Here is a 25,369-nt window from a genome sequence, read left to right as displayed (position 1 = left end):
GAAGGAAGGAAGGAAGGAAGGAAGGAAGGAAGGAAGGAAGGAAGGAAGGAAGGAAGTTATTCACCTTCTCCACTAAGCCTAAGTTCTGGCCCTGTGTCCTCCGAGAGCTGGTGGCTTTGCTAGCACCTTCTACCCTGAGGTGGATCCCAGGAAGCCGAGTAGTGAGTTCTGGTGGCCTACTGGCTTCATGGGGGCAGAAGGAATGTCAGCTGCCTTAAGAGACCCTTGCCACTGCTGGGGATTCCCCTCAGCTTCTCCCTTTCTCTTTTTCTTCTGCCACAGAACAAATGTCGATAAATTAATAGTTCCTGGTGCTTTTTGACCTGGAAGCAAAGGTTAAGAGATGACATGCCTGCTTGTCACAAAGAAAGAAAATAAGTTCTTAGAATTACAGAAGTACCTCTTATGTACCTCAGTTATTTCTATAGCCATGAGAAAAGCTCCTGATGGTCGGTAATAACAGTCACAAGACTCCTGATAAGAGAATATACTGACTTAGTACGGGGGGTAAATTAAATGTGCAGATTTCAAACGAATTCAGAACCCAGTTCCCTCTCGGAACCTCTAATCCTGTGTGCCCAGTAAACTATTAGACAGCTCCACTTAGCGTCCTGCGGTCAAGATCTCCAAAACGAAACTCATCGAAATTCTCTGTGTCCCCTCTGCCGCACCACTGTCTACTGACCATCCAGGGGATCGGTCTCGTGTACCGCGTGATGCTCATCCCGGTTTGCGTGGCTCACGGCCCCTCCGGGCCGCCCCTCGACCCTTTACCCATCTGCACAGCCAGCCGGTGGTCCTGCTCACCTCTCTCACGGTCCCCTCATCTTCCCCACTACACTGAGTGTTCCTCGAGAGAATCTGTAAAAGCCTAAAGCATCCGTGACATCACTATGCCACAGAACTACAGAAGGGCTGACGTAAACAGTGATAAAATTAGCGTGTTGTCACAACGCTTCAATTTTACTAGACTTATGTTTAAACTGTAGCATTTGCCTTAACACAGCAAGTTACCCTGTGCATTTCACATGACCTATAATCCCAATGACTCCTAATTCTTGAACAAACAACATATGCCTAGAATCTAGCGAGGTCCTCTCCGGACATTTTTCCAGTGATGGCTTGATCAACCCAGACTATTATAAAAAGAAGAAACTGAGGCCCAAGAAGGTTGAGGCTCTCCTAAGATAGCTCAGTGAGTGGGATGGAAACCTGGCATTGGGTTCCAGAGTGGCACAGTTCATGATAATACTATGTTGCCTAATTAAACAAAAATACTGGTAACAGTTTTGAGAATTAAAACATCACTGGCCTGCGTTCGGACTAGAAACTTTACTCTAAAAATAGCTACTGGGCTGAAAATAAGTATTTATCTGTGAAACCCTCCATTCTAAAATATTTAGAATATTTGTATTAATTTTTATAAATTAGATCTTTAAAGGGAATTAAGAGGAGGGTGTGATGAGAAAACATGAAAACTGTTATTGTGGAGAGAGACACTGATTTGTCCTGAGGCTCCTAAGACAGCATTTTCCTTTTTCTGAGAGTGAGGCCCCAGTTTAATGCAGAGCATGTGGGCATTTTCCCCTTTATGACTAACAGCAGGCGAGGGCTTATCTTTGAGTTGTGGCTCTTTCTTTTTTTTTTTTTTTTTTTTTAATTTTTTTTTTTCCACGTTTTTTTTTATTTTTGGGACAGAGAGAGACAGAGCATGAACGGGGGAGGGGCAGAGAGAGAGGGAGACACAGAATCAGAAACAGGCTCCAGGCTCTGAGCCATCAGCCCAGAGCCTGACGCGGGGCTCGAACTCCCGGACCGCGAGATCGTGACCTGGCTGAAGTCGGACGCTTAACCGACTGCGCCACCCAGGCGCCCCAAAGTGTGGCTCTTTCTAGAGGCTTCTGTGTCTGGCCATGGGTGACAAACACTTGTAATTTGCTCTTAACGTGGTCAAAAGAGTCCTACTTAGGTAGATGATCTTCCATTTCTCTTTCCAAAACTTGAAACTTTACATCACACCTCATTTATTTACATGTGGAGAAAACTGACCTGTCAACAGACTCTGAGTTGTCCATGTGTGGCCAGCAAATTCCATCAGGGTCAGTGAACCTTTTCGAGGAGTATCTAACTGTCAGAAGAAACATAAAATGAGGGGTGAGCTTTATTGTTACACGTATTTTTTTTAAACAAGATTCTTTTTTTTTTTTTTTAAATGTTTATTTTTGAGAGGGAAAGAGAGAGAAAGACTGTGAGAAGGGGCAGAGAGAGAGAGGGAGACACAGAATCAGAAGCAGACTTCAGGCTCTGAGCTGTCAGCACAGAGCCCGACGCGGGGCTCGAACCCACGCGTTGTGAGATCTCCACCCGAGCTGAAGTCAGACACTTAACCGCCTGGGCCACCCAGTCCCCCCGTATTGTTTCAGACATTTTTAAAAGTCAACTTTATGGTTAACAGACAACCTACCCGAAATGTATGGGTTGTGCTGGGTCTTGAAAACTGTTCCACGGTCAGAGATCTTTCTCGAAGAGGCGAGCGTTCCAAACTGTCAGGTACTGCACTTAACACACGGTTCTGTGGATGCCTCCCTCTGTACTAAATAAAGGATAATATGTTTTGGTTTCAGGTAAACGCAATCCTTAAAAAAGACAAGAGAAGATTCCTTTCTTTGTGTTTCAACCATTCACTCATTTATTCATCCATTCACTCCCTTATCTGAAACTTTTTTTTAGATACTGGGAAGTATAACATCTATCAAGCATAAATGTCAAAACACATGTTGATTATGTCATTTTATTATTTAACCTGATAAAGCAAGTGTCCTAATAGATAAATACGGATTAAAAACCCGAACCGCATAAAGTACCCAATATTAAATTATAATAGAAATGTAATTTTGGGTTTATTTTTTTTGAATGTGATGTCTGCCTTCCTTTATGATTTTACTCTAAGCCACGACATTCTAAGGTTACACACGAAAGCTGAGCAATTCTTGCCTTTCTAGGAATGGATTCTGCCGCTGCACTCAGGGAAGCAAAGGAATGCAAGAGAAAACATTCCATCGGTTTTTCTCCTTAGGCTTTTTAGGTTCCCATGACTGGGGCCCTTCTGTGTTTTACGAAATAGAGATGAGTTAGTTACTCGTAAGAGAGCGAAGTGGCGAGTCACTGTAACTGTGGGGGGGACATCTGGTGATGCACACCAGGAGCCCCACACCTGCCCCACACCTTCTGCCATCACGTGGCCGCGGTGAGCCTGGGTGAAGAAGACATTCCCTCCGCATTGCGACGGACATGGTGCCCCTGAGCCGGACATGGTGCCCCTGAGCCGTAAACATGAGAACTGATAAAAATGGCAGGGGCGTTCTACAGAGCTCTGACTTTACGCAGGCATTATTTCCCATCTATAAATTCATGTCATCCTTCTATCAGTCCTTTGAGGAAGGAATCACTGTGGCCCTTCTACGGGTCAGAAAACAAAGGCGCAGGGAGATTAATTTCTACTACGTTAATTTCTACACTACATTTGGGTGGCCGGGCTCAAACACAGATCTCCCTGTCTCCTGACCTAACCTTCATGCTATTTTCTTTGCTATAGCATTCTGACTGTCAGATTTTCTTTGACACCTGGACTTTCTGATTCGGTTCAAATCCGGTTTTCATTTCGCACGACAGTGAATTAACCCTCCCACCTCCCGTCAGTTCTCGCCTGCCAGTTACTTTCAGGAAGCAGATTATGGAGACGTTTTACGTTACTTGAGTTCGTACTTGGCCCCGGAAGGGCCAAAATTATATTGTGGTTGTTTGTTTTGCAGTAGACGATCTAAATGGTGCACTTAAATATAATGAAATGTGTCTTACGGGAACAGGTCGAGATCCAGGAACTGCCACATTCTGCCCACCAGTCTCTGAGCCTATGGGGGGTAACCTGCTCCTTGAGGCCTGAGCCGGTGGGGAGGACCCCTGGTCTATGCCAGTTTGCCTGTAAACACAACAACATGTAACTGAGCACCCAGGTGCAGAGACAGGGGGACAGACCTCACCACAAAGCTCCTCATCGGAACTGGTAATCACAGCTGCCTTTCAAAAGAAATGTTCGAGGACAATGAGCAGAGTGTGGGAAAGACAAATGTAAAGAGGGGGACTGACCACCAGCTCCGGTCACCTTCTCCTTGCTCGGCAGTGACTGTCGAACTGTATTTACTGACTGCTCTGCGATGCTAGTCCCTGTACAGGATACGGAAATAATTGAAGGTCTGGTTCCTCCTCTTAAGGAGCTTGTAAGTTACTGAAAACCCATGAAGTTATTAGAGAACAACGTAATCAGTTGATGTAATGAAGGGCTATGGTAAACGATTCTAAACAGAAGTGCTGTAGAAATTGAGAGAACGGAGCGATCAATGAAGGATAAAATTAATTACCAAGGTGTAGGGCCTCGATGAGGAAAACTATAAAACTTTATGTAAGGGCATTAAAAGGAGAGGCAAGATACGTTCTCCGATGAGAAAACTAAATATTGTGAAAGTGTCGGTCATCCCTACATTTGTAATAGATTTAATGCCATCAGGTTCAATGTGATACTTTTCGCTTTTGAATTTGACCACCAGATCATAGACTTTGTCAGGAAGGGTGAGGAAAGGTTCAGAAGAGTAATGATGATAGACATTCCCCACCAGATACTGACATGGAAAGACTGTCTGGTTCATGCACAAGAATGGAGATGGATATTCTACAATAAGATTCCAATTCATTGATTCGTTAACAATCAAGTTATGAAAATTAAAATGTGACCATACTGGCTATCAAGTTTTAAAATACACATACTACCCATAGTTTAGAGGCTGCAAGGAAAGAGTTTCACATCCTGCCAGTGGGACTACAGATTGTTAGAACCGTTCTGGGAAGAGCCTTGGAAAAAGATGTGAAGAGTCGGAAAACTATCCATAAGCTTTGACCCGGTAGCTTTACTTCTAGGGTTGTACCAGCAGGAAAAACAATTTAAAGACATCCTTATTGGGATTTATATGAAATGATACTCTACACCTGAAACTAATATTACACTGCTTGTTAACTAACTGGAATTTAAATAAAAACTTAAAAGATTTACATAAAATGATGTCCCCTGTACATTATAATAGTGAAAATATAGAAGGAAAAGTTCCAGTAATAGCGAACTTTTTCACAAATTATCACATACCCATACGTTATTTCTAGTCGTTAAAATCATGCTTTCACAAATATTTAACAATGTGGAAAATAGGAATAATGTTAAGTGAAAAAAATATGAAAAAAGCTATATTAGTAGGAAAACGTAGTACTGGAAAAAAGATAAAGGAAAGAAAAGAAGAAACGTAACCACAGATAAAATTGGTAGTAAATTTATCAACAGTTATCATTTTTACATTTCTAGGTATTAGGCATACAGGTGACCTTTGACACCTACTTGTAGTTTTGGTACTATTCTAATGTTCCACTGTGAACTTGGAGTACTTTGATAGAAAAAAAGCAGGTTACTTTGCTAAAAGTGAAAGGGCACGAACAAAATCCCCACGAAGGAAGGACCGGCACAGCTGGCATGGTTGTGGGTCAGACAGAAAAAAAGGCTGAACCCAGTCAAGGCAGGTGATCAATAGTAATGGAAACAGGTATGCCTATCAATGAGGGCGACATTGCCCCCCAAGGGGCCAACGCCGGTTATTGGTGGGACAGACAAACCAACCCTTACTTTTTTTATGCATAAAACACAGACATAAAGAACAGTACATAGACTGTACGGTATATTTGTGCCATTAAAATTCCACAGGTGAGGGAGGAATTAGGAAAGATCGTCTAAAAGGGCTTCTTAGTATGGCAGTAATATAAAAAAAAAAAACAGTTGAAAAACACGGGTCTGTGGTGTATGGATAGGAAGGGGCAGAACATGAAGGGAAGGCATAGCTGGAGGCACAGATTTCAACAGAAAATAGAAAAGGTTTTGGATGAAAGCCTGTTTGTGGAGCCCAGGGGGGCTGGGAGGAGGAGGAGAGGGCCAGCAATGTGCCGGTGACTGGGGCATGGGGCCAGGGGTCCCAAGTGACCACAGTGGGACTGGAGGAGGGGAAGAGCTCTTGAAAAGAACTATCAGGGGCGCCTGGGTGGCACAGCCGGTTGAGCGTCCGACTTCAGCCAGGTCGCGATCTCGCGGTCCGCGAGTTCGAGCCCCGCGTCGGGCTCTGGGCTGATGGCTCGGAGCCTGGAGCCTGTTTCCGATTCTGTGTCTCCCTCTCTCTCTGCCCCTCCCCCGTTCATGCTCTGTCTCTCTCTGTCCCAAAAATGAATAAACGTTGAAAAAAAAAAAAAAAAGAACTATCAGAGCAAATAACCCCGGATAACGCGAACAACACCAGAAATACCAGTTCCAGAGGGTGAAAGACACAGTACTCTATCACAAAGCTGAACATGGCTCTGTGTAATGCATCCAGAAAAATCCAGTTGCTGGTTAAGCACTGGCAGCTGATTATGCACCCCATCCCTGCAGGGGGAGCCTAAGGCAGCCCCCTTAATGACTCCCTCCCTTGCTGCAGGAAGCCTGGGGCCAGTGGTCCGGGGGGGTAGGGAGTGGAGGTCTCAGAAGCTGCATAGCACCTCGGGGGAGCCCCAGGCTCTGCCTCTCCTTCCTGGGAGCTTTGGCTAGTTATGCAACTTCTCTCAGCCTCTGTCTCCTCCTCTTGGATCTGGGATCCCACGAGTACTAACTCAAAAGATTTGTGGCAGGGAATAAGTCAGATAATAAATGTGACTCGTCCCGCTGGTGCTGGTAACAGAAAGCTGTCGACAAACACTAGCCGTTATTAATGTAAAGACTGCTGGGCACTTGAGTAAGTGATAAAGCTGGGCTGCTCCCTAATACCTCTGTAATAAAGGAAAAGACAAGTTCCTTTCTAACAGGGCAATGATTTGATGTCGAGCCCTAAGGTCAAAAGCTTTTCTGAAACTCCCCCACACAGAGTGAAACACAGCCTTAGAGATAAAAAAGAACGAACAGTCATACTACTCCTGAAACCAACGTTACACTACATGTTAACTGACTAGAATTTAAATAAAAACTGGAAAGACACAAACGCGGGTTCTCTGCCTGACTTTACTTTCCAGCACGCAGCTTAACTACACTACTGAAACGCAGTTCATGGGAAATATTCAAATTAATGAACTACTTAGAAGGTGTCCACCTGTCTCTATCCTCCGTCACGTGTGGCTTCTGGTTCCCCAGGAGAGAAACAAGACTTACGGCTTTGTTCCCCTTAGAACTTCATCGCTGCACACACTGGGGGTCTTCATCCTCTGGGAGTCTGAAGTGAGAGAAGGCAGCCTCAGATGTGCAGGCGTCTTCCTCGCGGAAGCGTGGAGTCCGCGAGCATCCGAGATTCGTCCCAGACGGTGCCGGGCCAAAGACGGAGCACTGGCCCCCACACCCAGTGATTTGCCTTCTTGTTCATTCCTGGGGGCGGGAGGGATGGGGAGGGGGAGCCAAATTAATTACTCAGCTTGTAAGCATTCGGTGAACAGGGCATAGATAGATGTGCCCATTACGAGGCACTGTCTGGAAGAGTGCCCGCCTCAAGCAGATACTTCTGAATATTGGCTGAACGAATGGACAGACTATCATTTCCAATTCAACTTCCATTCCACTGAAGAATCGTCCACAGGAACATAAGGTCTAAGGTCCTCCCTGACTGCAATCACACAGTATAGCCCAGAAGATTAAGAATTCACAGCTATCTTCCCCTTATCTATTGGCCCTCACCTAACGGTAAGTCACTTTTGTGGCTGCTATTGGAGCAGTGCGTTTTCATTCTCACACATGGCCGTATCCTTCCCTGAGTGTGCTCAGACACGCCTAGCACGCGGACTTCTGCAGGCCTCGTGCTCAGGTGCATGCAGCCTAGACAGCAGGCTGCGTCGTTATTTCGCATACGTACTGCGTTCTATCCGCAAAACAGGTAGGTCTCTGCTGAAGTGGTTTTGCTTGAATTGTCATCACACAACTCAAATCACTATAAAAGTTGTTGGAGAAGCGATGAACCTGAGAAGAGTAAAGACAGTGAAAGTTAAAAGGCAGCCAGTGCCAATGCAAGAAGTGGCAAGAAGGGAGGGAGAAGTTTCTGGAATCTGGCAAGGGGAGCTGCAGGGAGAAATGCCACCAACCACTGCGACCTGGCAGAGAGGCCAGGAGTGAACAACGTCCCACGTTCTGCTCCCATGTGGAGCTCTGAGAGCCATATGGGGTGAAGGAGCCCTCCAGACAGCTAGAATGTACCAGCGGCCAGGGCATACCAGGGTGAAGAAGGTAGAGAGAGAATCTGGAGAAGCAAAGAAAGGGCACCCCAGCTCCTAACTGGCCTGCTCCCAGAGGAAGTCCTTCACAGCTTGAGGAAGGTAGCTGCCAGGAAGCGCACAAGAGCCTAGGAAGAAACCCGAACACCAGACGTCAGACCCTTAAATTCGAATCCCGATTCTAACCGCTTCCTGACTGGTGGTCTTGGAAAGCTTACTTGGAGGTTTAATTCCCTAATCTTTAAGTCCAGAATACTGTTACATACTTGGTATGAGAATTAAGTTGAAGAACACTGGGAAAGCACGACGGGCTAAATAATCCCGAATTCCCTATTTGGTCCCGCAATATGACCAGCCAGGATGTAAAACAACATTTGATTCAGGCAAACAGGATTTCTGAACTAGAATCATATTCTAGTTCGAGAATAGATGTAGCAACCACAAGCACATTTTCCCCCATGCTGAACACGTAAAAACAAAAAAATGTTAGTGGAATAAATTAAGACCTGTCATTACTGCTAGAACACTTTGACTATTTCAAAACAGGCTCTAATGATACTTTATTTTCAACTTTGTCATCCATTCATTTCCTTTTAACATGGATCCAAATGAAAACAACGAATCAGCTGTAAAAAAATTTTTTTTGAAGCCCATTAAAGCTATAAAAAGAGGGTGGCCTGGATGACTCAGTCAGTTAAGTGTCCAACTCTTGACTTCAGCTCAGGTCATGATCTCGTGGTTTGTGAGTTCAAGCCCCATGTCCAGCTCTATGTTGACAGCACGGAGTCTGATCAAGATTCTCCCTCTCTCACTGCCCCTCTCCTGCTTGCACCCTCTCTGTCCTTCTCAAAAATAAAAAAAATAAAAAGCCACAAAAAGAAAATACTTGTAAAAAAAACTCCTTAGATTGAAAACTTTGCATATTTTTCGGGCTTAGTTAGATTTTGCCTAATACTTACAGATTCTTTTCTATGCTGTCATCAGGCACCCATTTTTATGCGATTCATACTGCGTATGTGAATATGCAAAGTGGGAACCAATGCTGATCCTGCCAGAGCAGTTTAAAAAGCCCAGAGAAAAATACAATTAGCGGCAGCATTCTGAAAGTGTATTTTGAACAGCAAAAGCAAAGAAGTCTTACTGCAAAGCCCTTACACTACAGAGTAAAACAACCCTATTAGATATTTCTATTTTATTTGACTTTTTTTAATGTTTATTTATTTTTGAGAGAGAGAGAGACAGAGTGCGAGCAGGGGAGGGGCAGAGAGCGAGAGGGAGGCACAGAATCTGAAGCAGGCAGCAGGCTCTGAGCTGTTGGCACAGAGCCCCACACGGGGCTCGAACCCACGAACAGTGAGATCATGACCTGAGCTGAAGTTGGACACTTAACCAACTGGACACTTAACCAACCTAGATATTTCTATTTTAAACTACCACTCCCTGACGGTACATCCTATTCAGACCTGTGTTCTTCTACACTTTGCAAAAGTAGTCTGTTTATGTGCTCCTATTCTAGATGCATAGTTTTGCCTCTGCCTTGAATATCTTCCCTTTTCCTTTCAGCCTTACCAAATCTAATGTATCATTTAGGATTTAATTCAGGTATTACTCTACTTTATGGAGGCTATGCTATTTTTTTCTCCAGGGCGTTTACGAGCTAAAGGATATCAAATTACAACATACAATGCGATGTGATGTGCTGTGATAGGATACGATACACAATTCGCATCTGGTTACAATGAAAGCTAACGCTGATTGAGTGCCTACTCTACCCTACGCGTTGTACTCAGCATCTTATCTCTTTTGCTTCTCACGGCCTCCTGACCCACAGATCCCATCGATTATGAGACTGAGGCTTTGAGGGACTGATTCAAGATCACAGAGCTCATAAATTGTGCCATCGGGCCCGACACTTGTAGTTCTGTGGCTCAAACCCTCATCCACCCTACTGTCTACTGGCCGCCTCATCTTGCCTGTGTGCCTGTGTGCGTGTGTGCAGTGTTGTTTGGCCTGGCTTGACTCCCTCCAGCTAAACTGCGTGTACCTCAAGACCAGGAAACCCCTCCTGTCCTTTTTCTCTGCTCCCCACCCGCACAAGACAAGCTGTGCAAAACATAAAGTCCAAACTCTTTAGTGTTACTGAAGGTCTCCCATGGGCAAGATCAGCCTTTCCAGCCCCACCCTCCGCTAGATCTTTGATTAAGGAAGCAATTCAAGAAAAATGTCCTGGGTGCCTAGAATGCACTAGGCTTTGCATTAGGAACTCTCACCTGTTTACAGAATTTTATCCTCACGGCAATACCTTGGACAACGTCTTATCATCATTCCCTAGGTAAAGGAAACTCAACTTTGGAACAGTTAAGTGACACGTCCCAAATAGTTCCTCCATAGTTTCTTGACTCTCACCACCCTGGTCTTGACCCAATGCCCCCGGTGGCCCCAGCATCCCCACCTTTAACCCTGCCCCGTCCAATCACTGTTCTCCAAACACACCCTCCCACTCCCCCATGCCTCTGCTTGGCCTGAAATGACCCACACAGACCTCCTACCTGTGCAAGCCCTACTTGCTTCTTCATGGTTCTGTTCAAATTTCACCTCCAACCTAAAACATCAAGACTCGACCTCAGGTCAGGATGAATCATTCTCTCCTTTATTCCTCTGAGGCCTTGTTTTGCACAGAACTGACCCAATGTATTGCATCCGACTTGCATTATGCTTTTCTTTCTACTTGATCAGGGACTATGCTTCGTTCATGTATATGATTGATACAAGTGAACATACCTAATACAGTGCACTTAATGTAAACTCAATAAGTGTTGAATGGATCCAACATATTTTCATTGACTTTTTTTTTTTTTATCATTTGGGAGGGAAGAGAGGAGAACATCTGGATTCTTCATATTGGCTAGAAATGCTGGGGAAAAGCATTTTTTCTCTTTAAAAACATGGATGGGCACCTGGGTGGCTCAGTTGGTTAAGCCTCTGACTTCACCTCGGGTCATGATCTCGTGGTTCGTGAGTTCAAACCCTGCGTCGGGCTCTGTGCTGACAGCTCAGAGCCTAGAGCCTGAATCAGATTCTGTGTCTCCCTCTCTCTGCCCTTCCCCTGCTCTCTCTCTGTCTCTCTCTCTCTCTCAAAAATAAATAAACATTAAAAAAATTTTTTTAAATAAAAATAAAAATATGTAAACAGTTCTACAGCTCAATGCAGGTGGGAAGTCTCAAATCTGAGTGTCTCTATTCAAGAATATGGTGATGCTACTAAACTCTATACACAAATTATTTTTATTTATTTATTTATTTATTTTTAAGTTTTTATTTATTTTTGGGAGAGAGACAGAGCATGAACGGGGGAGGGGCAGAGAGAGAGGGAGACACAGAATTGGAAACAGGCTCCAGGCTCTGAGCCATCAGCCCAGAGCCTGACGCGGGGCTCGAACTCACGGACCGCGAGATCGTGACCTGGCTGAAGTCGGACGCTTAACCGACTGCGCCACCCAGGCGCCCCACAAATTATTTTTATTTTTATTTTATTTTTCCACAAATTATTTTTAAAGTAGTCCAATTGACAGACCCAAATACTCGATATAGAAAGGCAGGCACTCTGACATAAAGGCCATAAAATACTGAAGGAAAGAGAGAGACTGGTAGAAAAACACCTACCTGAGGTGGATGAAGATGAGAAGCCAGGGATATACTTCGGGCTTCAGAGCTTCTGGATGGGGGAACACTCGACGCATCGGTGTTCGTACGAGAAATGAGTGTAAGTGGAGATTTATTCTCAGCTACTTTCAATTTTTCTTTCTGTTTCTTTCCTTCCACGTCAACGACAAAACAAAAAAATCAATATTATTAGGAAACATATTATCTAACATAGGTACTTAAAATTCTCTAAGAGAATATTTGCTCTGGAGTTACCATGAGTCTACGATGGCCACTGAACCTTGTATAACACGGAGACCCCACAAGGCAATTGCCTGATGTGATGCTTTCCACACGCACGTTCTATCATTTCGGTGGTAGGTAGAAAACTAGGGATTATACACTGGGGCAAGAAAAATTCTTGGTATTGTACAATACCCAACTAATCTCTTGGTTGGAAAAGAACGTATTTAAATTAACATGACCACTACCCTACTGATCGCATAACATTAGCCAGTGTTGTCCATCACTGGCATTTCTAGGATTTGTTTCTTCTCGATCTCCAGTAGCTTCGAGAACATTTCGCTAGGTTAAATGAAGTAACTGTACAATTATCTGTGTTTCCATTTTACTTTACAAAAAAATGCCATAAACCCTTAAAAACCAACATCCCAGTATTAGAGAGGTTATCCTATTATTAGAGATTTTTTAAAGGGACTTTTAGCTCCTTTCTTGTGTATTTCTAGGTTACTCTTCCAAAAGTGCACACATATTATTTTTAGAACTCAAAAAATGATGATGTCCCCTTTGAAGGGATCAAAGATCACGTGTGAAGGAGGGTGGAAAACTCACTTCCTTTCTCACCCAACCATATCCCAGGTGTGGCCACGCTGGGTGGGGCCACCAAGCTGGGCAACGGGGGTCTTTTTTTTTTTTTCTTTTCATTGGGGACACATGCTGCAGAGAAGTACCTGGGAGTGTAACTTCCCAAGTTTTTCTAACCAGCTCTTCCAACAGTGCTACCACATCTGTCCAGACATGATCAAACACTTCCGCAGCCACCGCATCTTTGATACAGTCGTGAGGAGAAACGGGAGGAAGTCTGTGTTTATGCCGCATCCTATGGCGATGAACTGATTTCTGTTCAAGACATTCATCACCCCTAAGAACAAAACCCAATGTAATTACTAAAAGAATCAGTGGCTCAAGTTAAAACAGTGCTATCTATCTATCTATCTATCTATCCATCCATCATGCATGCATATATATATTATGCATATATAAATAAATATAACATCCTGTTTTATTTTTTTTATTTAAAAAAAATTTTTTTTTAACATTTATTTTTGAGACAGAGAGAGACAGAGCATGAACAGGGGAGGGGCAGAGAGAGAGGGAGACACAGAATCGGAAGCAGGCTCCAGGCTCTGAGCCATCAGCCCAGAGCCCGACGCGGGGCTCGAACTCGCGGACTGCGAGATCGTGACCTGAGCTGAAGTCGGACGCTCAACCGACTGAGCCACCCAGGCGCCCCTGTAACATCCTGTTTTAAACAGTACATTGTTACTTTTTATTGCTACCAAGTTTCGATCACGAGACCAATTTTTATTATTCAATCTTTGTAGCTTTCATCTAGGAACCAATTTAAGCCTCTGTATCTAGTGCAGAGACGGGGCCTTCCCCTGTGCCCTTCTGGGCAGCCTGGAGTCCTCAGGTGGCCTTGTCCACTTTCGCCACAACGCCAAACACACTTCTTGTTCCCCATCTGTGCCATATGGTCAAAACAGAAAGAGGAGCACTGATCTAGCACAGACACATCCTGTTAGGAACCTAAAAACTTTTCTGGAAAATCGTTCGGACAAGTAAAAACTACGCAAAACACCAAATGAGCAGATAATCAAAATAAATGCCAAAAAGGTCAATATTATTATACTAAGTCAATGTCAAATAAATTCTATTTACTCTTCTTTTCTGTCAAAAGCAAAATATTCTTCCATCTTTCCATCCGCATCGTAAACCTCTTCTTCCAGGGGTGAACCTGCTGAACAGTCAGCAGGCCGCGTGCAAGCGGGGCCTGGCAGTGCAGGGGAAGAGCACACCCCTGGGAGTATCTGAGAGCCAGAGATGCACAGCCTGTGGAGAAAGAGCAGAGACTCCGTGAGGGCGTGTGGAGCGTCAAGAATACGATGCTTGCAGGATCTGGGCGAGTCTTTATCCATAAAGTACAGAATCCCAAACAAACAAACAAACAAAATCATTGATTATTACATTCGATAAAAGTCGTATCCTTAAAAGCAACGTTTTAACACGGGCATCAGTCAACATTTAAGGGCCTCTTAAAAGCCTAACTTACTCTATGAGTTTGCGTCCCTTTTGCTGTAGTGAAAGGACGTCGTGGCACAGTCCCAACTACGGGTGACTGGCATGGAGAGATTTATCAAAATCTGTTGGTGAGCCAGAGAAGACGGGATAGAGCTTTATTCCTTCTGCTGTTGTGATGGAGCTTGGGATCCATCACAAGGGGTCAGTTTTGGGTTTGGCATTTAGCAAAAGGTTTCGCATCTAACCTTCAAAAGTTAACTCCCTTGATATCGTCATCCTCCGCATCACCATCAATTTATTTTTCTAACTATAATTTATTGTCAAGGTAGCTAACACATTGTCAGTGTGCTCTTGCTTTGGGGGGTAGATTCCCATGATTCGCCACTTACATACACCCAGTGCTCATCCCAACAGGTGCCCTCCTCGATGCCCATCACCCATTTTCCCCTCTCCCCCTCCCACCCTATCAACCTCAGTTTGTTCTCTATATTTAAGAGTCTCTTACGGGGGCGCTTGGGTGGCGCAGTCGGTTAAGCGTCCGACTTCAGCCAGGTCACGATCTCGCGGTCCGGGAGTTCGAGCCCCGCGTCGGGCTCTGGGCTGATGGCTCAGAGCCTGGAGCCTGTTTCTGATTCTGTGTCTCCCTCTCTCTCTGCCCCTCCCCCTTTCATGCCCTTTTCCCCCCTGTCCCAAAAAAAAATAAACTTTAAAAAAAAAATTTAAAAAAAAAAAAAAAACAAAAAAGAGTCTCTTACGGTTTGCCTCCCTCACTGTTGTAAACTATTTTCTCCCCTTCCCTTCCGTTCCCTCACGGTCTTCTGTTAAGTTTCTCAAGTTCCACATATGAGTGAAAACATACGGTATCTGTCTTTCTCTGACTGACTTATTTCACTTAGCATAATACCCTCCAGTTCCATCCATGTTGTTGCAAATGGCAGGGTTTCATTCTTTCTCATTACCAAGTAGTATTCCATTGGATATATAAACCACATCTTCTTTATCCATTCTTCAGTTGATGGACATTTAGGCTTTTCCATAATTTGGCTATTGTTGAAAGTGCTGCTATAAACATTGGGGTACAAGTGCCCCTACGCATCAGTACTCCTGTATCCCTTGGGTAAATTCCTAGCAGTGCTATTGCTGGGCCACAGGGTAGATCTATTTGTAATTTTTTGAGGAACCTCCACACTGTTTTCCAGAGCGGCTGCACCAGTTTGCATTCCCACCAGCAGCGTAAGAGGGTTCCATTTCTCCACACGCTCGCCAACATCTGTTGTTTCCTGAGTTGTTAATTTTAGCCACTCTGACTGGTGCATCACCATCAATTTAGAATGAGAAGCATCCTGTGAAAAAATGCTCTGCCCCTGCCCTTCCCCGAAATCCAAGCTTCCCAAATCAGTGGGGCCAAGGCTCACGGCTAAGACAGACATGGGAAGAGTATAACTAACAGGAAATTAAAAATGAAAACAAAAGGGGGCGCCTGGGTGGCTCAGTCGGTTAAACTTCTGACTCATGGTTTCGGCTCAGGTCGTGATCCCAAGGTTTGTGAGTTTGAGCCCTGCCTGGGGCTTCAGGCTGGCAGTCAGTGCAGAGCCTGCTTGGGGTTCTCTCCCTCTAATCCTCTCTCTCTGCCCCTCCCCAGCTCGCTCTCTCTCAAAATAAATAGACCTAAAAAATACATAAGTAAATAAGAAAAAAGTATCACTAAAATGAAATTAAAAATACTTTCGAAAGTAACTCATAGGAACCTACTCTCTGATGTTGTGCTTGTGTCCACAGGCATCCAGGAAGGGTGTGTGGACCGCGGAACTAGGCTCATTACCCTGGAAATGTTGGAATCCTTCATCAGTCGGCACTATGAGCTGTCTTCCTAATACTCTGCGCGGGGGGGGGGGGGGGGGTGAGAAAGAAAGAAAGAAAAAAGAAAAAAGATGGGAAATTACTAACACTTTTGATTCAGAAAAAGGCCAACACGTTTTGCAGTGTTCCAAGTCAGATGAAATGACGCTTTGAAGGCGCGTGTATGAAGTGACGAGGCACATGCCGCTCCACGAGAAGCACGATGGTGTCATGGCAAAAGCACAGGCTTCGAGGGCGCAGGACGGGCTGTTCTCGCCACTGACGCAAAGATCGGAGGCAAAGTTCTCGGGCTCTCTGAGCCACTGATTTCACTGGTTTGTTTTTTGTATGAAAGAGATCCTAATAGTCACCTGTAGGGCTCAGGGGCCTGGCTTAGAGATGCCAGAGCCAGACATCTAGGGTAAGGCTGGGCACACAGGGGCTCTCTATGCATGTTAACTAATATCCACGTAATGAATAAACCTATATAAATATATATACACCAGGCTTATATTCCTTGCAGTCTTTGCTTTTTCCACCCTCCCCTCCTTCATTTTCGTCTGAACTATTTAAGACAGGAGTGGTGGGGGCAGGTCTGAGCTCCTGGCTCTTGGGGGACTGCCCTGTGCTAGAAAAGTCAGCACCCACAATGAGTACCAGTGGGCGTGCTATGCCCTTCAAGACAGAGGGCTGATGAAGGGCGGAATAGAGAAGATTTAAAAACGACTGAGTCAAGATCTCTTTTAAGTTACCTACTTGAGGTAACCAGAAAATCCCTCTACATTTGTCGGGGTGTTCTATCTAATCTATTCTCTCCAGATGTAATACAAAGGAACTTCAGATAAGTGAGATGGATTTTTCTCCTAAGTGCATCTGGCTTAGGAATAAGTGAAGGAAGAAGAGCTTTTCTCCATACCCAATCTATATTCTCCAGCTTTGCTATTACACACTGAGCTATCCTTGGGGCACCTGGGTGGCTCAGTCAGTTGAGCATCCGACTTCGGCTCAGGTCATGATCTCACGGTTCATGGGTTCGAGCCCCACGTTGGGCTCTGTGCTGACAGCTCAGGGCCTGGAGCCCGCTTCGGATTCTGTGTCTCCCTCTCTCTCTGTTCCTCCCCAGCCTGTACTCTCTCTGTCTCTCAAAAATAAATAAACATTAAAACAAATTAAAAAAAAAAAATAAGCTATCCTCTCTCATAAGGCATCTGGATGAGTTAGTAAAATTCAGCTATTCAATCACTTGGCAAATAATTACTCTGTTCCTCCCCCACCCCGACCCCAAAGACTGTTCTCAGCTCTGAAGACTGACGTGTTGCTCACAAACTAGTGAAGGTGAAAGGTAAAGGCTCGTTTCGGCCCATTCCTGTATTTGTCACGTACGCAAGGCCTTTCTGAAAATGAGCGAGATTTGCTTCTCACAAATTAGGCACTGGAATGTCCCAACATTCCCTCACACACCATTTCAAAGACTATGCTTTCTCAATTAAGACATGTGTTCTGGATACATACTTTGATCAGGCAATTGCTTTCAGTCAAAATATACGAACTGTATTAACCAGGTCAGGAGTAAGCAGGTGGATCCAAAACCCATTCCAGAGAATTACCGTGGAACAACTTCCCTACCTCAGGTGGAGGGATCTTCTTGCCCACTCGCTGCATTCGGCCACTAGATTCTGAGTCTGAGGGCTTACTTTCCCTTCGAACAACATTTCTTCCACCTCCCAGAATAGCTGCTGTACTTTCTGCGCATTGGCTTTGTCAAAGTCCTAGAACAGAAATGCACATTCAGCAGCAAGACGGAAAGTTGCAGAACTACGACGGGAGCCTGGGTGGCTCAGCCGGTTAAGTGTCTGACTTTGGCTCAGGCCATGATCTCGCAGTTCATGAGTTCAAACCCTTGCGTCGGGCTCTGTGCTGACAGCCTGGAGCCTGCTTCGGATTCTGTGTCTCCCTCTCTCTCTGCCCCTCCCCTGCTTGCACTCTGTCTCTCTCTCTCTCTCGCTCTCAAAAATAAATAAGTTTTAAAAAATAAAAATGAAACGAAAAATAAAAAATAAAAGTTGCAGACGTGAGGCCTTCATAATCAGTAACACACATTTAAAGTGCTCCTTAGTTAGCAGGAGTACAACATGACAACAAGAATGTGGACTTTGCAGTCATTACAGAAAGGGCCATGTACCCTCTAGGGATGATGGAACCTGAAATCGAACCCACAACTCGGCAGCAGGTGCACATTCACTTTGATACACCTGACCCAAGATGGTCAGGTCTGGTTGATTTTCACAGAACGCTGTTCAGTGTTTTCTGTTGTGCTTCTTCTCTTAAAAAACTGATAACAAACTACATTCCCGCTACAGCAGGGGAGCTGAATTCTTTTAAAATGCAAATAGGGTAACAAACTACTAATATTCTCCTCCCGGGAAGGGGACTGGGGGACCGAGGCATGGAGAAAGGCTTACTTTCAATTTTCTCTTTTGGCTTTTGTTGCTTATTGCAAATATTACCTATCAAAAAAGTAAGTTAAAAATTTTTTTATTATTATTTTTTTAATGTTTATTTATTTCTGAAGGAGAGAGAGAGAGAGACAGAGTGTAAGCGGGGAGGGGCAGAGAGAGAGAGAGAGAGATACACACACAGAGCCTGAAGGCTCCAAGCTGTCAGCACACAGCCCAACGTGGGGCTTGAACTCACGGAACCGTGAGATCATGATCTGAGCCGAAGTCGGACGCTCGACCGCCTGAGCCACGCGGGTGCCCCGGTACGTTAAAGTTTTTAAACAAAGAGCAACTGTAGGGCCTGATGTAATTTCAACTCTTGAAACGGAAGCCCCAAGAATCTCTCTGGATAATTACACGAAAACATGTGCCGAAAGAATCGCGGAACTTGGGACACTATGAAGCAAGGGTCCTCAGCCTTCTTCCCACCTGCAGAGGCACAAGAGTGAGGGCAGGGGCTGTTCATCGCAGGTGCAGGAGTCCCGCCTTGTCTGACAAGTCCTGAGTGATCGGGAGCTGACTCTTTTCCGTGTCCCTCTCACCACTGTGAGAGAGGCCCAGCTATTCCCCCGGCCGAGGAAGCGGACCCATGTGTGCCTGTCGAGTGGCCAACTGCTTCGAAAGAAAGCAAAGGAAGCCAGAACGCAAACCAAAAAAAGAGCAGGACCCAGCACTGGAGGCTCTTCCGCAGCCATTGCCCCCGTCCCCTATTCTCGGGGTCCTGGAGGGGAGAGAGGGGTGGGAGACCGTGGTGGGCAGAGCCCCCAACAAAAGCCAGAGCTGGAGGCTCACGTTCACACAGCTAAGAATCCCACTCCCGAAGAGAGCCAAAAGAGGGTTAAAGTTACCAGCTTCTGCCAGGATTGGAGGTGAGAGTAAAAGATGTGATTTAGAATACCGGTGGGGGGGCGGGGGGCGGTGCCTGGGTAGCTCAGTGGGTTGAGCGTCTGACTTCAGCTCAGGTCATGATCTCACAGTCCGTGAGTTCGAGCCCCACATCAGGCTCTGTGCTGACAGCTCAGAGCCTGGAGCCTGCTTCGGATTCTGTGTCTCCCTCTCTCTGCCCCTCCTCCACTCGTGCTCTGTCTCTGTCTCTCTCTCAAAAATAAGTATATGTTAAAAATAAAAATTTAGAATGCTGGTGGGAAATTCCCTCATCATCGATGATTTTGTACAGTCTTTACTTCTCCACATTTTTCTAGTATTTAAGTTCCTGATTGTCAAAGCCTGCCCTGAATTTCCAGCCATAGACAGGATACAAGAGATCATTTATAACATGGAGGGGGAGGGTTGGGAAGTGGAAAACAAAACCAAAATTCTCAACAGCTAAGATTCTGGGTTATGAGATTATGAGTGATTTTTATTTTTCCTAATATTTTCTGTATTTTTAAGTTTTTCCATGTGACATGTAAATAGGTTCATATGGATGTATGTGTATCTTTCAAAGTTGGTAAAAAGTTTATTTAAAAGTAAGAAAATGAGGCACCTGGGTGGCTCAGTCAATTGAGCGTCTGACTTTGGCTCAGGTCGTGATCTCACAGTTTGTGGGTTCAAGCCCCACGTCAGGCTCTGTGCTGACAACTTGGAGACTGGAGCCTGCTTTGGATTCTGGGTCTCCTCCTCTCTCTGCCCCTCCCCTGCTCTGTCTCTCTCTCTCAAAATAACTTAAAAAAAAAACAACTCTTGGGGCACCTGGGTGGTTCAGTCGCTTAAGCATCCGACTTCGGCTCAGGTCACGATCTCACGGTTTGTGGGTTCGGGCCCCGCGTCAGGCTCTGTGCTGACAGTTCAGAGCCTGGAGCCTGCTTCGGATTCTGTGTCTCCCTCTCTCTCTCTGCCCCTCCCCTGCTCACGCTCTCTGTCTCTCAAGAATAAACATTAAAAAATTTTTTTTCAAAAGTAAAGAAAGCAATTCTTCATCATAAATTGTAAGCACAGAATTGCACAAAAGATTCTGAAACCTACGTCATCTCTCCAGGAGTAAATGGAGCTCCTCTCCGTTGATAAGCCAGTGGTGGAAGTCTGTGTGCCAGACCCAGACCAAGAGTTGTGGGCACCTGCAGGCGTGGGCCTTCCACTCGATGGCAACGATGATACGGATCCACTGCAGAGACACATGCAGGCAAAGTGGGAAGAGGTTATACGGGAGGTGGTTCTCCTTCTCTGAGCTGCTTTTAAAACTGATTCTAAAACATTCATGCAGTTTAGCATCTCCCGACACTACAAACAAAACTGCTTTTTTGTTTTGTTTTGTTTTTTACTTTTAGAAATGCATGGCCAATCACTGATTCTGCTTCCTGTATTCATTATGGGAACGTTTTGGTTTTGCAATCAGAAGCATTGAACAAGCTAATTCTTACCAGGCATATTTATCAATGGCTTTCTGCACATTTCTTGTAAAATGTGTAGGTAAAGGATCTTCGCTTTTCACAACGGAACTGTGCTTTCCAGATCCTTCTGCCAGTCCTCTTCTGAAAAATAAAATAGGAAAACCATCTCTGATGTAATAATCGAATTTTATTCATTGAGACTTTTAAAACGTCCTTTGGCATAAAGTTGCTTCTTTTTCTTCCTGCTGCGTCCCCCAAACACACAAAGCGTGCATGCTTACACACGTGCTCACACACACCATATTTCCTCAAGAAACTGAAGGTCTAGGATCTTACCATCTCTATTTTTCTTAGAACAAGGTTGACATTAACCTATGTGCCCCTTTATGTAAATGGGCGGGGGGGGAGAAAACACAACTTTTTGTGACTTAGCCAGACCGGTAAACGTTGCCCCCAACTCCGCACAGACACAGCCTCACCCCAAGGCAAGTGGACCATGAGCTAGATTTCACTTCCAACTTGTCCCTTGACTGGGTGCCCTTGTGATTACAAAAGCCAACCAGCCTTTCGGGAAAAACTTGATAGTTCTGTATTAACTCTGAAATGTATTAGATTCTGTTGACTCACTAAACACATGAACAAACAGAAGAAATGATCGAAACCCACAGACAATAGCTCATTTTAGCATGGCACCATTGTCTGCCTAACGTGTGGCGAGTTTTAAAACATTAAAGTTAATGAAAAACAACAACAAAGGAAGAAACCTCTAAACTTTAAATAAGGTACTAAACCTGACTGGTGTGGGAGAGTTAATCATTAAAATGCCCTTTCAATGAACCTCTTAAAACATTTACTTCCCTCTTAGTCACAGCAACTTCCTAACATTTAACAGTAAACAACTTTCATTCTTTTATAGACATAATAGTTTCCCATACAAATACCTCATATTCTATATCAACTGAAGATATGGCAGTGATTTGGGGGGAAAAAGTCAACTTTCAGTCTTTTTAACAGGGATACCACAGTAATACTCATTTAAAAAAAAAAGTTTGCTGTGTCATCAATTAAAATGGTGCCTAATTTACAGCATTTATATTACTGAATGTAAATGGAGTTTAAAAAAATATCAATACAGATTGGGGCACCCTGGTGGTTCAGTCAGTTAAGCGTCCGATTTCAGCTCAGGTCGGTTTGTGAGTTTGAGCCCCGCATGGGACTCTGTGCTGACAGCTTAGAGCCTGGAGCCTGCTTCGGATTCTGTGTCTCCCTCCGTCTCTGCAAACCACTCCCCCCTGCTCATGCTGTTTGTCTCTCTCTCTCTCATAAATAAACATTAAAATAATTAAAAATATTAATACAGAGAATAAATTCTGCCCTTAGTTATATACCTGCAGTGCTCTACAACAAAGGGAATTTGAAAAACAAGTTAATTAGTACAAACAGGTTAGTAAGAACCTCTGCGTTCCATACATACATCTTGTATGAGAGAAGAATAGAATCATGTCTTTTTCCCCCTCCTTACTGCTTATGTGTCTTAGGTACAATCAGGCGATTCGGAGAATAAAGGTGCTAAGAGAAAAGAATACAGGACAAGCTTTTACGGTAATAAACAGCTTTACCTCTGGCCTTATTCAGTCCTGTTTCAAAACCATCAATTACTTATCAATTTCACGTGACTCCGTAACTCTTTAGAGAAACATAAAAACACTTATGATGGAAAGGAGACAATCAACCAAACGTTACATCAGAGAGAACTGCTTCGAGCATTAAGAAAGAAACGCTAGCCTACGAGTTCATCTGCTTCTTACTGAGAAATAACTGGAAACCTCAGGGTGGTGAATTAAATGAAACGCGCTCCTTCATAATATCTATAAACGAAGAACACAGATCCATTAGAATCCTGCTCTGCCCCTGACAGGCTCTATGTTCCCAGCAAGTTGCTTCTGTCTCCTGGACCCACCTGCAACACAGTGCAAATACTGTCAACGGTTTCAATACGGTTGTTGTGAGATCTCAGTTAGATCAAGTGTGCGCAGTGCCCACGTCATCGGTGCTGGCTCTTTCGGGTGGTTCCTGCTCACTGCTACCACGGCTATCACACGTTCCTCTCTGAAAACAACGAGCTGTTTCTTTGCACCTCCCACAGCATTTTGTATCATACAGATCTCTCCCCATCCCTCAGCTTTTTATTTAGATCATTCTGACACTTTATTGTTTTCGTATCAAACGCATGCCTCTCACACAGAGATGCTCTACGTTTGCTGAAAGAATCAACACGCAAAGATTAAATTAGCGACTCAAACAACGAACATGCTTTACTCTAAAAGTCCATGCTTACTACAAAGGACTTCATTGCGACCAGACACAAACATACTCTTCAAACTCAAGACGTTTCTGGAGGATGTGTCATCCTTCGTGAAGAAAGAAAATTCACAGCTCTGGGAATAGCTGATGGCCACAGAAGTGACTTTTACAACGAATTGGTTGCATAAAATGGTTTCTTGCTGTCAGCGCTGGAAGACCGAATTCACTAATCGGAGGTATGCCTGTTTGTTTTGTTCCCAATGAACAGTACCTTCTTTCTCCAGGAAGTTCACCCTTTTTCAGGGGCCAGGGGAGGAGGGGGTCTTTCCAGTCCAAGAAAAGGCTTTACAAAATGAAAGCACTGATGCTTCTCTTCTCCTAGCACCACATCCTTTCCCCAGATGGCATTCCTACTGACTTCAAAGTGTAGCTGACAGATCTTCAAGATGCGGGGACTAGGTGTGTGCAGCAGGTCGGGGCTGGGGGTAGAGGACCTCAACCACCATCTAGGTCTACACTAGTTCTCCAATTTTTTTTTTTTTTTTCTCTGAGCTTCCTTTCCTTCAAAAGCCTCTGTGTTTCTGTGGAACTTCTTGAACTTCAGAGTTCAGTGTGGTAACAGATATGTTTGACCACAGAGTTCAGAAATTCTGAAGAGGAATTTGAACCTATTAATGCAACGAATACCCAAAGTCACCAAAAAGCTAGGGATGGAGCTGCCCCCTGGACCCAGGCCATCTGACCTGCGTGTGTCTCCGGGGACCCCAAACTACTGACGTGGTTCAGTAAAACCAGAATCGATACAACTTGCCTTTTGTTTTTTCTTTTTATGTCTTGTTTTCAATCTCTGATTTCTCTCCTCTAACCAACCATTATACATAACACTGAACATCTTTAATTCCCTGTAAACTATCAATTCCCTTGCAAACTCTGCAGTCTAAAAAAGGGTACAGGGCACCTGGGTTAAGCATCCGACTTTGGCTCAGGTCATGAGCTCACAGTTCATGAGTTTGAGCCCTGCTCTGGGTGAGCACAAGCCCCACTTCAGGTAAGCCCTGCTTTTCTCTCTCTCTCTGTTCCTTGCTCAGTTGTGCCCTTTCCCTCTCTCTCTCTCTCAAAAATAAAAAAGTGTACAGGATTTACAGGATGTGTCCTATAAGTACCTTAAAACTTGAAAATGGTAGAATGTCTATCAAGCTTTATTAAATACACAGACACGTAACAGTTTATTACATAATACATAGACACGTAACAGTTTTACACAAGTTTCTGTCTATACTGCTTAGATTTTAGAGATGTTAAAAAAAAACTGCTAATGGGTATATTTAAGGCTGTTCACTTGGAAAGAGGGAGTGGGTTTTAGGGCTGACTGAAGTGCACCCACTGAACTAGATGGGCCTAATCTGTCAGCGCATCAAATTTAAGGCTGAGTCCCAATCTCCATGAGTCACTCTTCCAGTGGACGAGGTAATGACTCTATTACTTAATTTTACTTTTTAAAACTCACCTCTTGATGTCCCACAAATCTCTGCCTCTTTGCCTTAATAGAAATTCAATATTAAACAGTGATCAGAGCTTTCAAAATTTTGCATGCCTGCTTAAAAGGACGGTCTGAAATGAGCACTGTATTCTGAGTGGGTCGAAATACAAGATGGTTTTCTGGATGGACTGTCTCTCACGAAGAGGCTCTTGCCCTAAAACACCCAACGCCGCCCCGACTTCATACAAGCACAGCCTGGAGGCAACCACAGCTGGCGGGGCCGATGGAGAATCTGTCATCTCAGACGCGACGCATGCTTCTCAGCGCAAGAGAGCAACTTCGCCTGGGAAAGCTGGATGATGTCAGCACGAGAGATTTCATGAATGGGTGCAGGGAAATAGACCCGATGGATCCCAGCTTTGCAGCCAGGAAAAAAAAAGCAGGCACATGGCACGGAGATGTGACACGATCAGAAGTTCATCATCCCACCTCCCTTCCCAGATCAACACTTACCCAATCACAATCAGCCCCAGGCCTCGGCTGGCGTCCCCCGGGCCCGGCCCCGCGCCCCGAGGCCTGGGCGCCTCCGGGCGCTGACATCCCGCGCGGGCCCCCCGCAGGCGGCGGGCGGCCGTGCGCCCCCT

General features: G+C 44.7%; 1 protein-coding gene across 4 annotated transcripts in view; it reads right to left on the bottom strand.

The window, feature by feature from the left end:
• FAM149A (family with sequence similarity 149 member A) overlaps positions 1–25,369 on the bottom strand; it is a 59,544-nt gene that overhangs the window by 3,467 nt on the left and 30,708 nt on the right. For 3 of the 4 annotated variants that reach the window (XM_040489998.1, XM_040489996.1, XM_040489997.1), the window contains exons 2-13: positions 20,972–21,082; positions 20,577–20,715; positions 17,740–17,882; positions 16,027–16,152; positions 13,915–14,085; positions 12,924–13,114; positions 11,974–12,125; positions 7,956–8,059; positions 7,265–7,474; positions 3,859–3,979; positions 2,465–2,593; positions 2,050–2,128 (exon numbers count right to left, since the gene is read on the bottom strand). In XM_040489998.1, coding sequence (XP_040345932.1) covers positions 2,050–2,128; positions 2,465–2,593; positions 3,859–3,979; positions 7,265–7,474; positions 7,956–8,059; positions 11,974–12,125; positions 12,924–13,114; positions 13,915–14,085; positions 16,027–16,152; positions 17,740–17,882; positions 20,577–20,715; positions 20,972–21,082 — 1,676 coding nt within the window. Of the gene's footprint in view, positions 1–2,049; positions 2,129–2,464; positions 2,594–3,858; positions 3,980–7,264; positions 7,475–7,955; positions 8,060–11,973; positions 12,126–12,923; positions 13,115–13,914; positions 14,086–16,026; positions 16,153–17,739; positions 17,883–20,576; positions 20,716–20,971; positions 21,083–25,369 lie in introns of those variants that run through there. The other variant, XR_005794942.1, reaches the window with a different exon arrangement.

This window comes from Herpailurus yagouaroundi, unplaced genomic scaffold, assembly GCF_014898765.1.
Source record: "Herpailurus yagouaroundi ecotype Mexico unplaced genomic scaffold, PumYag 181, whole genome shotgun sequence".
In the NCBI taxonomy this organism is placed as follows: domain Eukaryota; kingdom Metazoa; phylum Chordata; class Mammalia; order Carnivora; family Felidae; genus Herpailurus; species Herpailurus yagouaroundi.
Note: the sequence above shows the minus strand (reverse complement) of the source record. Positions and strands in the feature narration are given on the sequence as shown.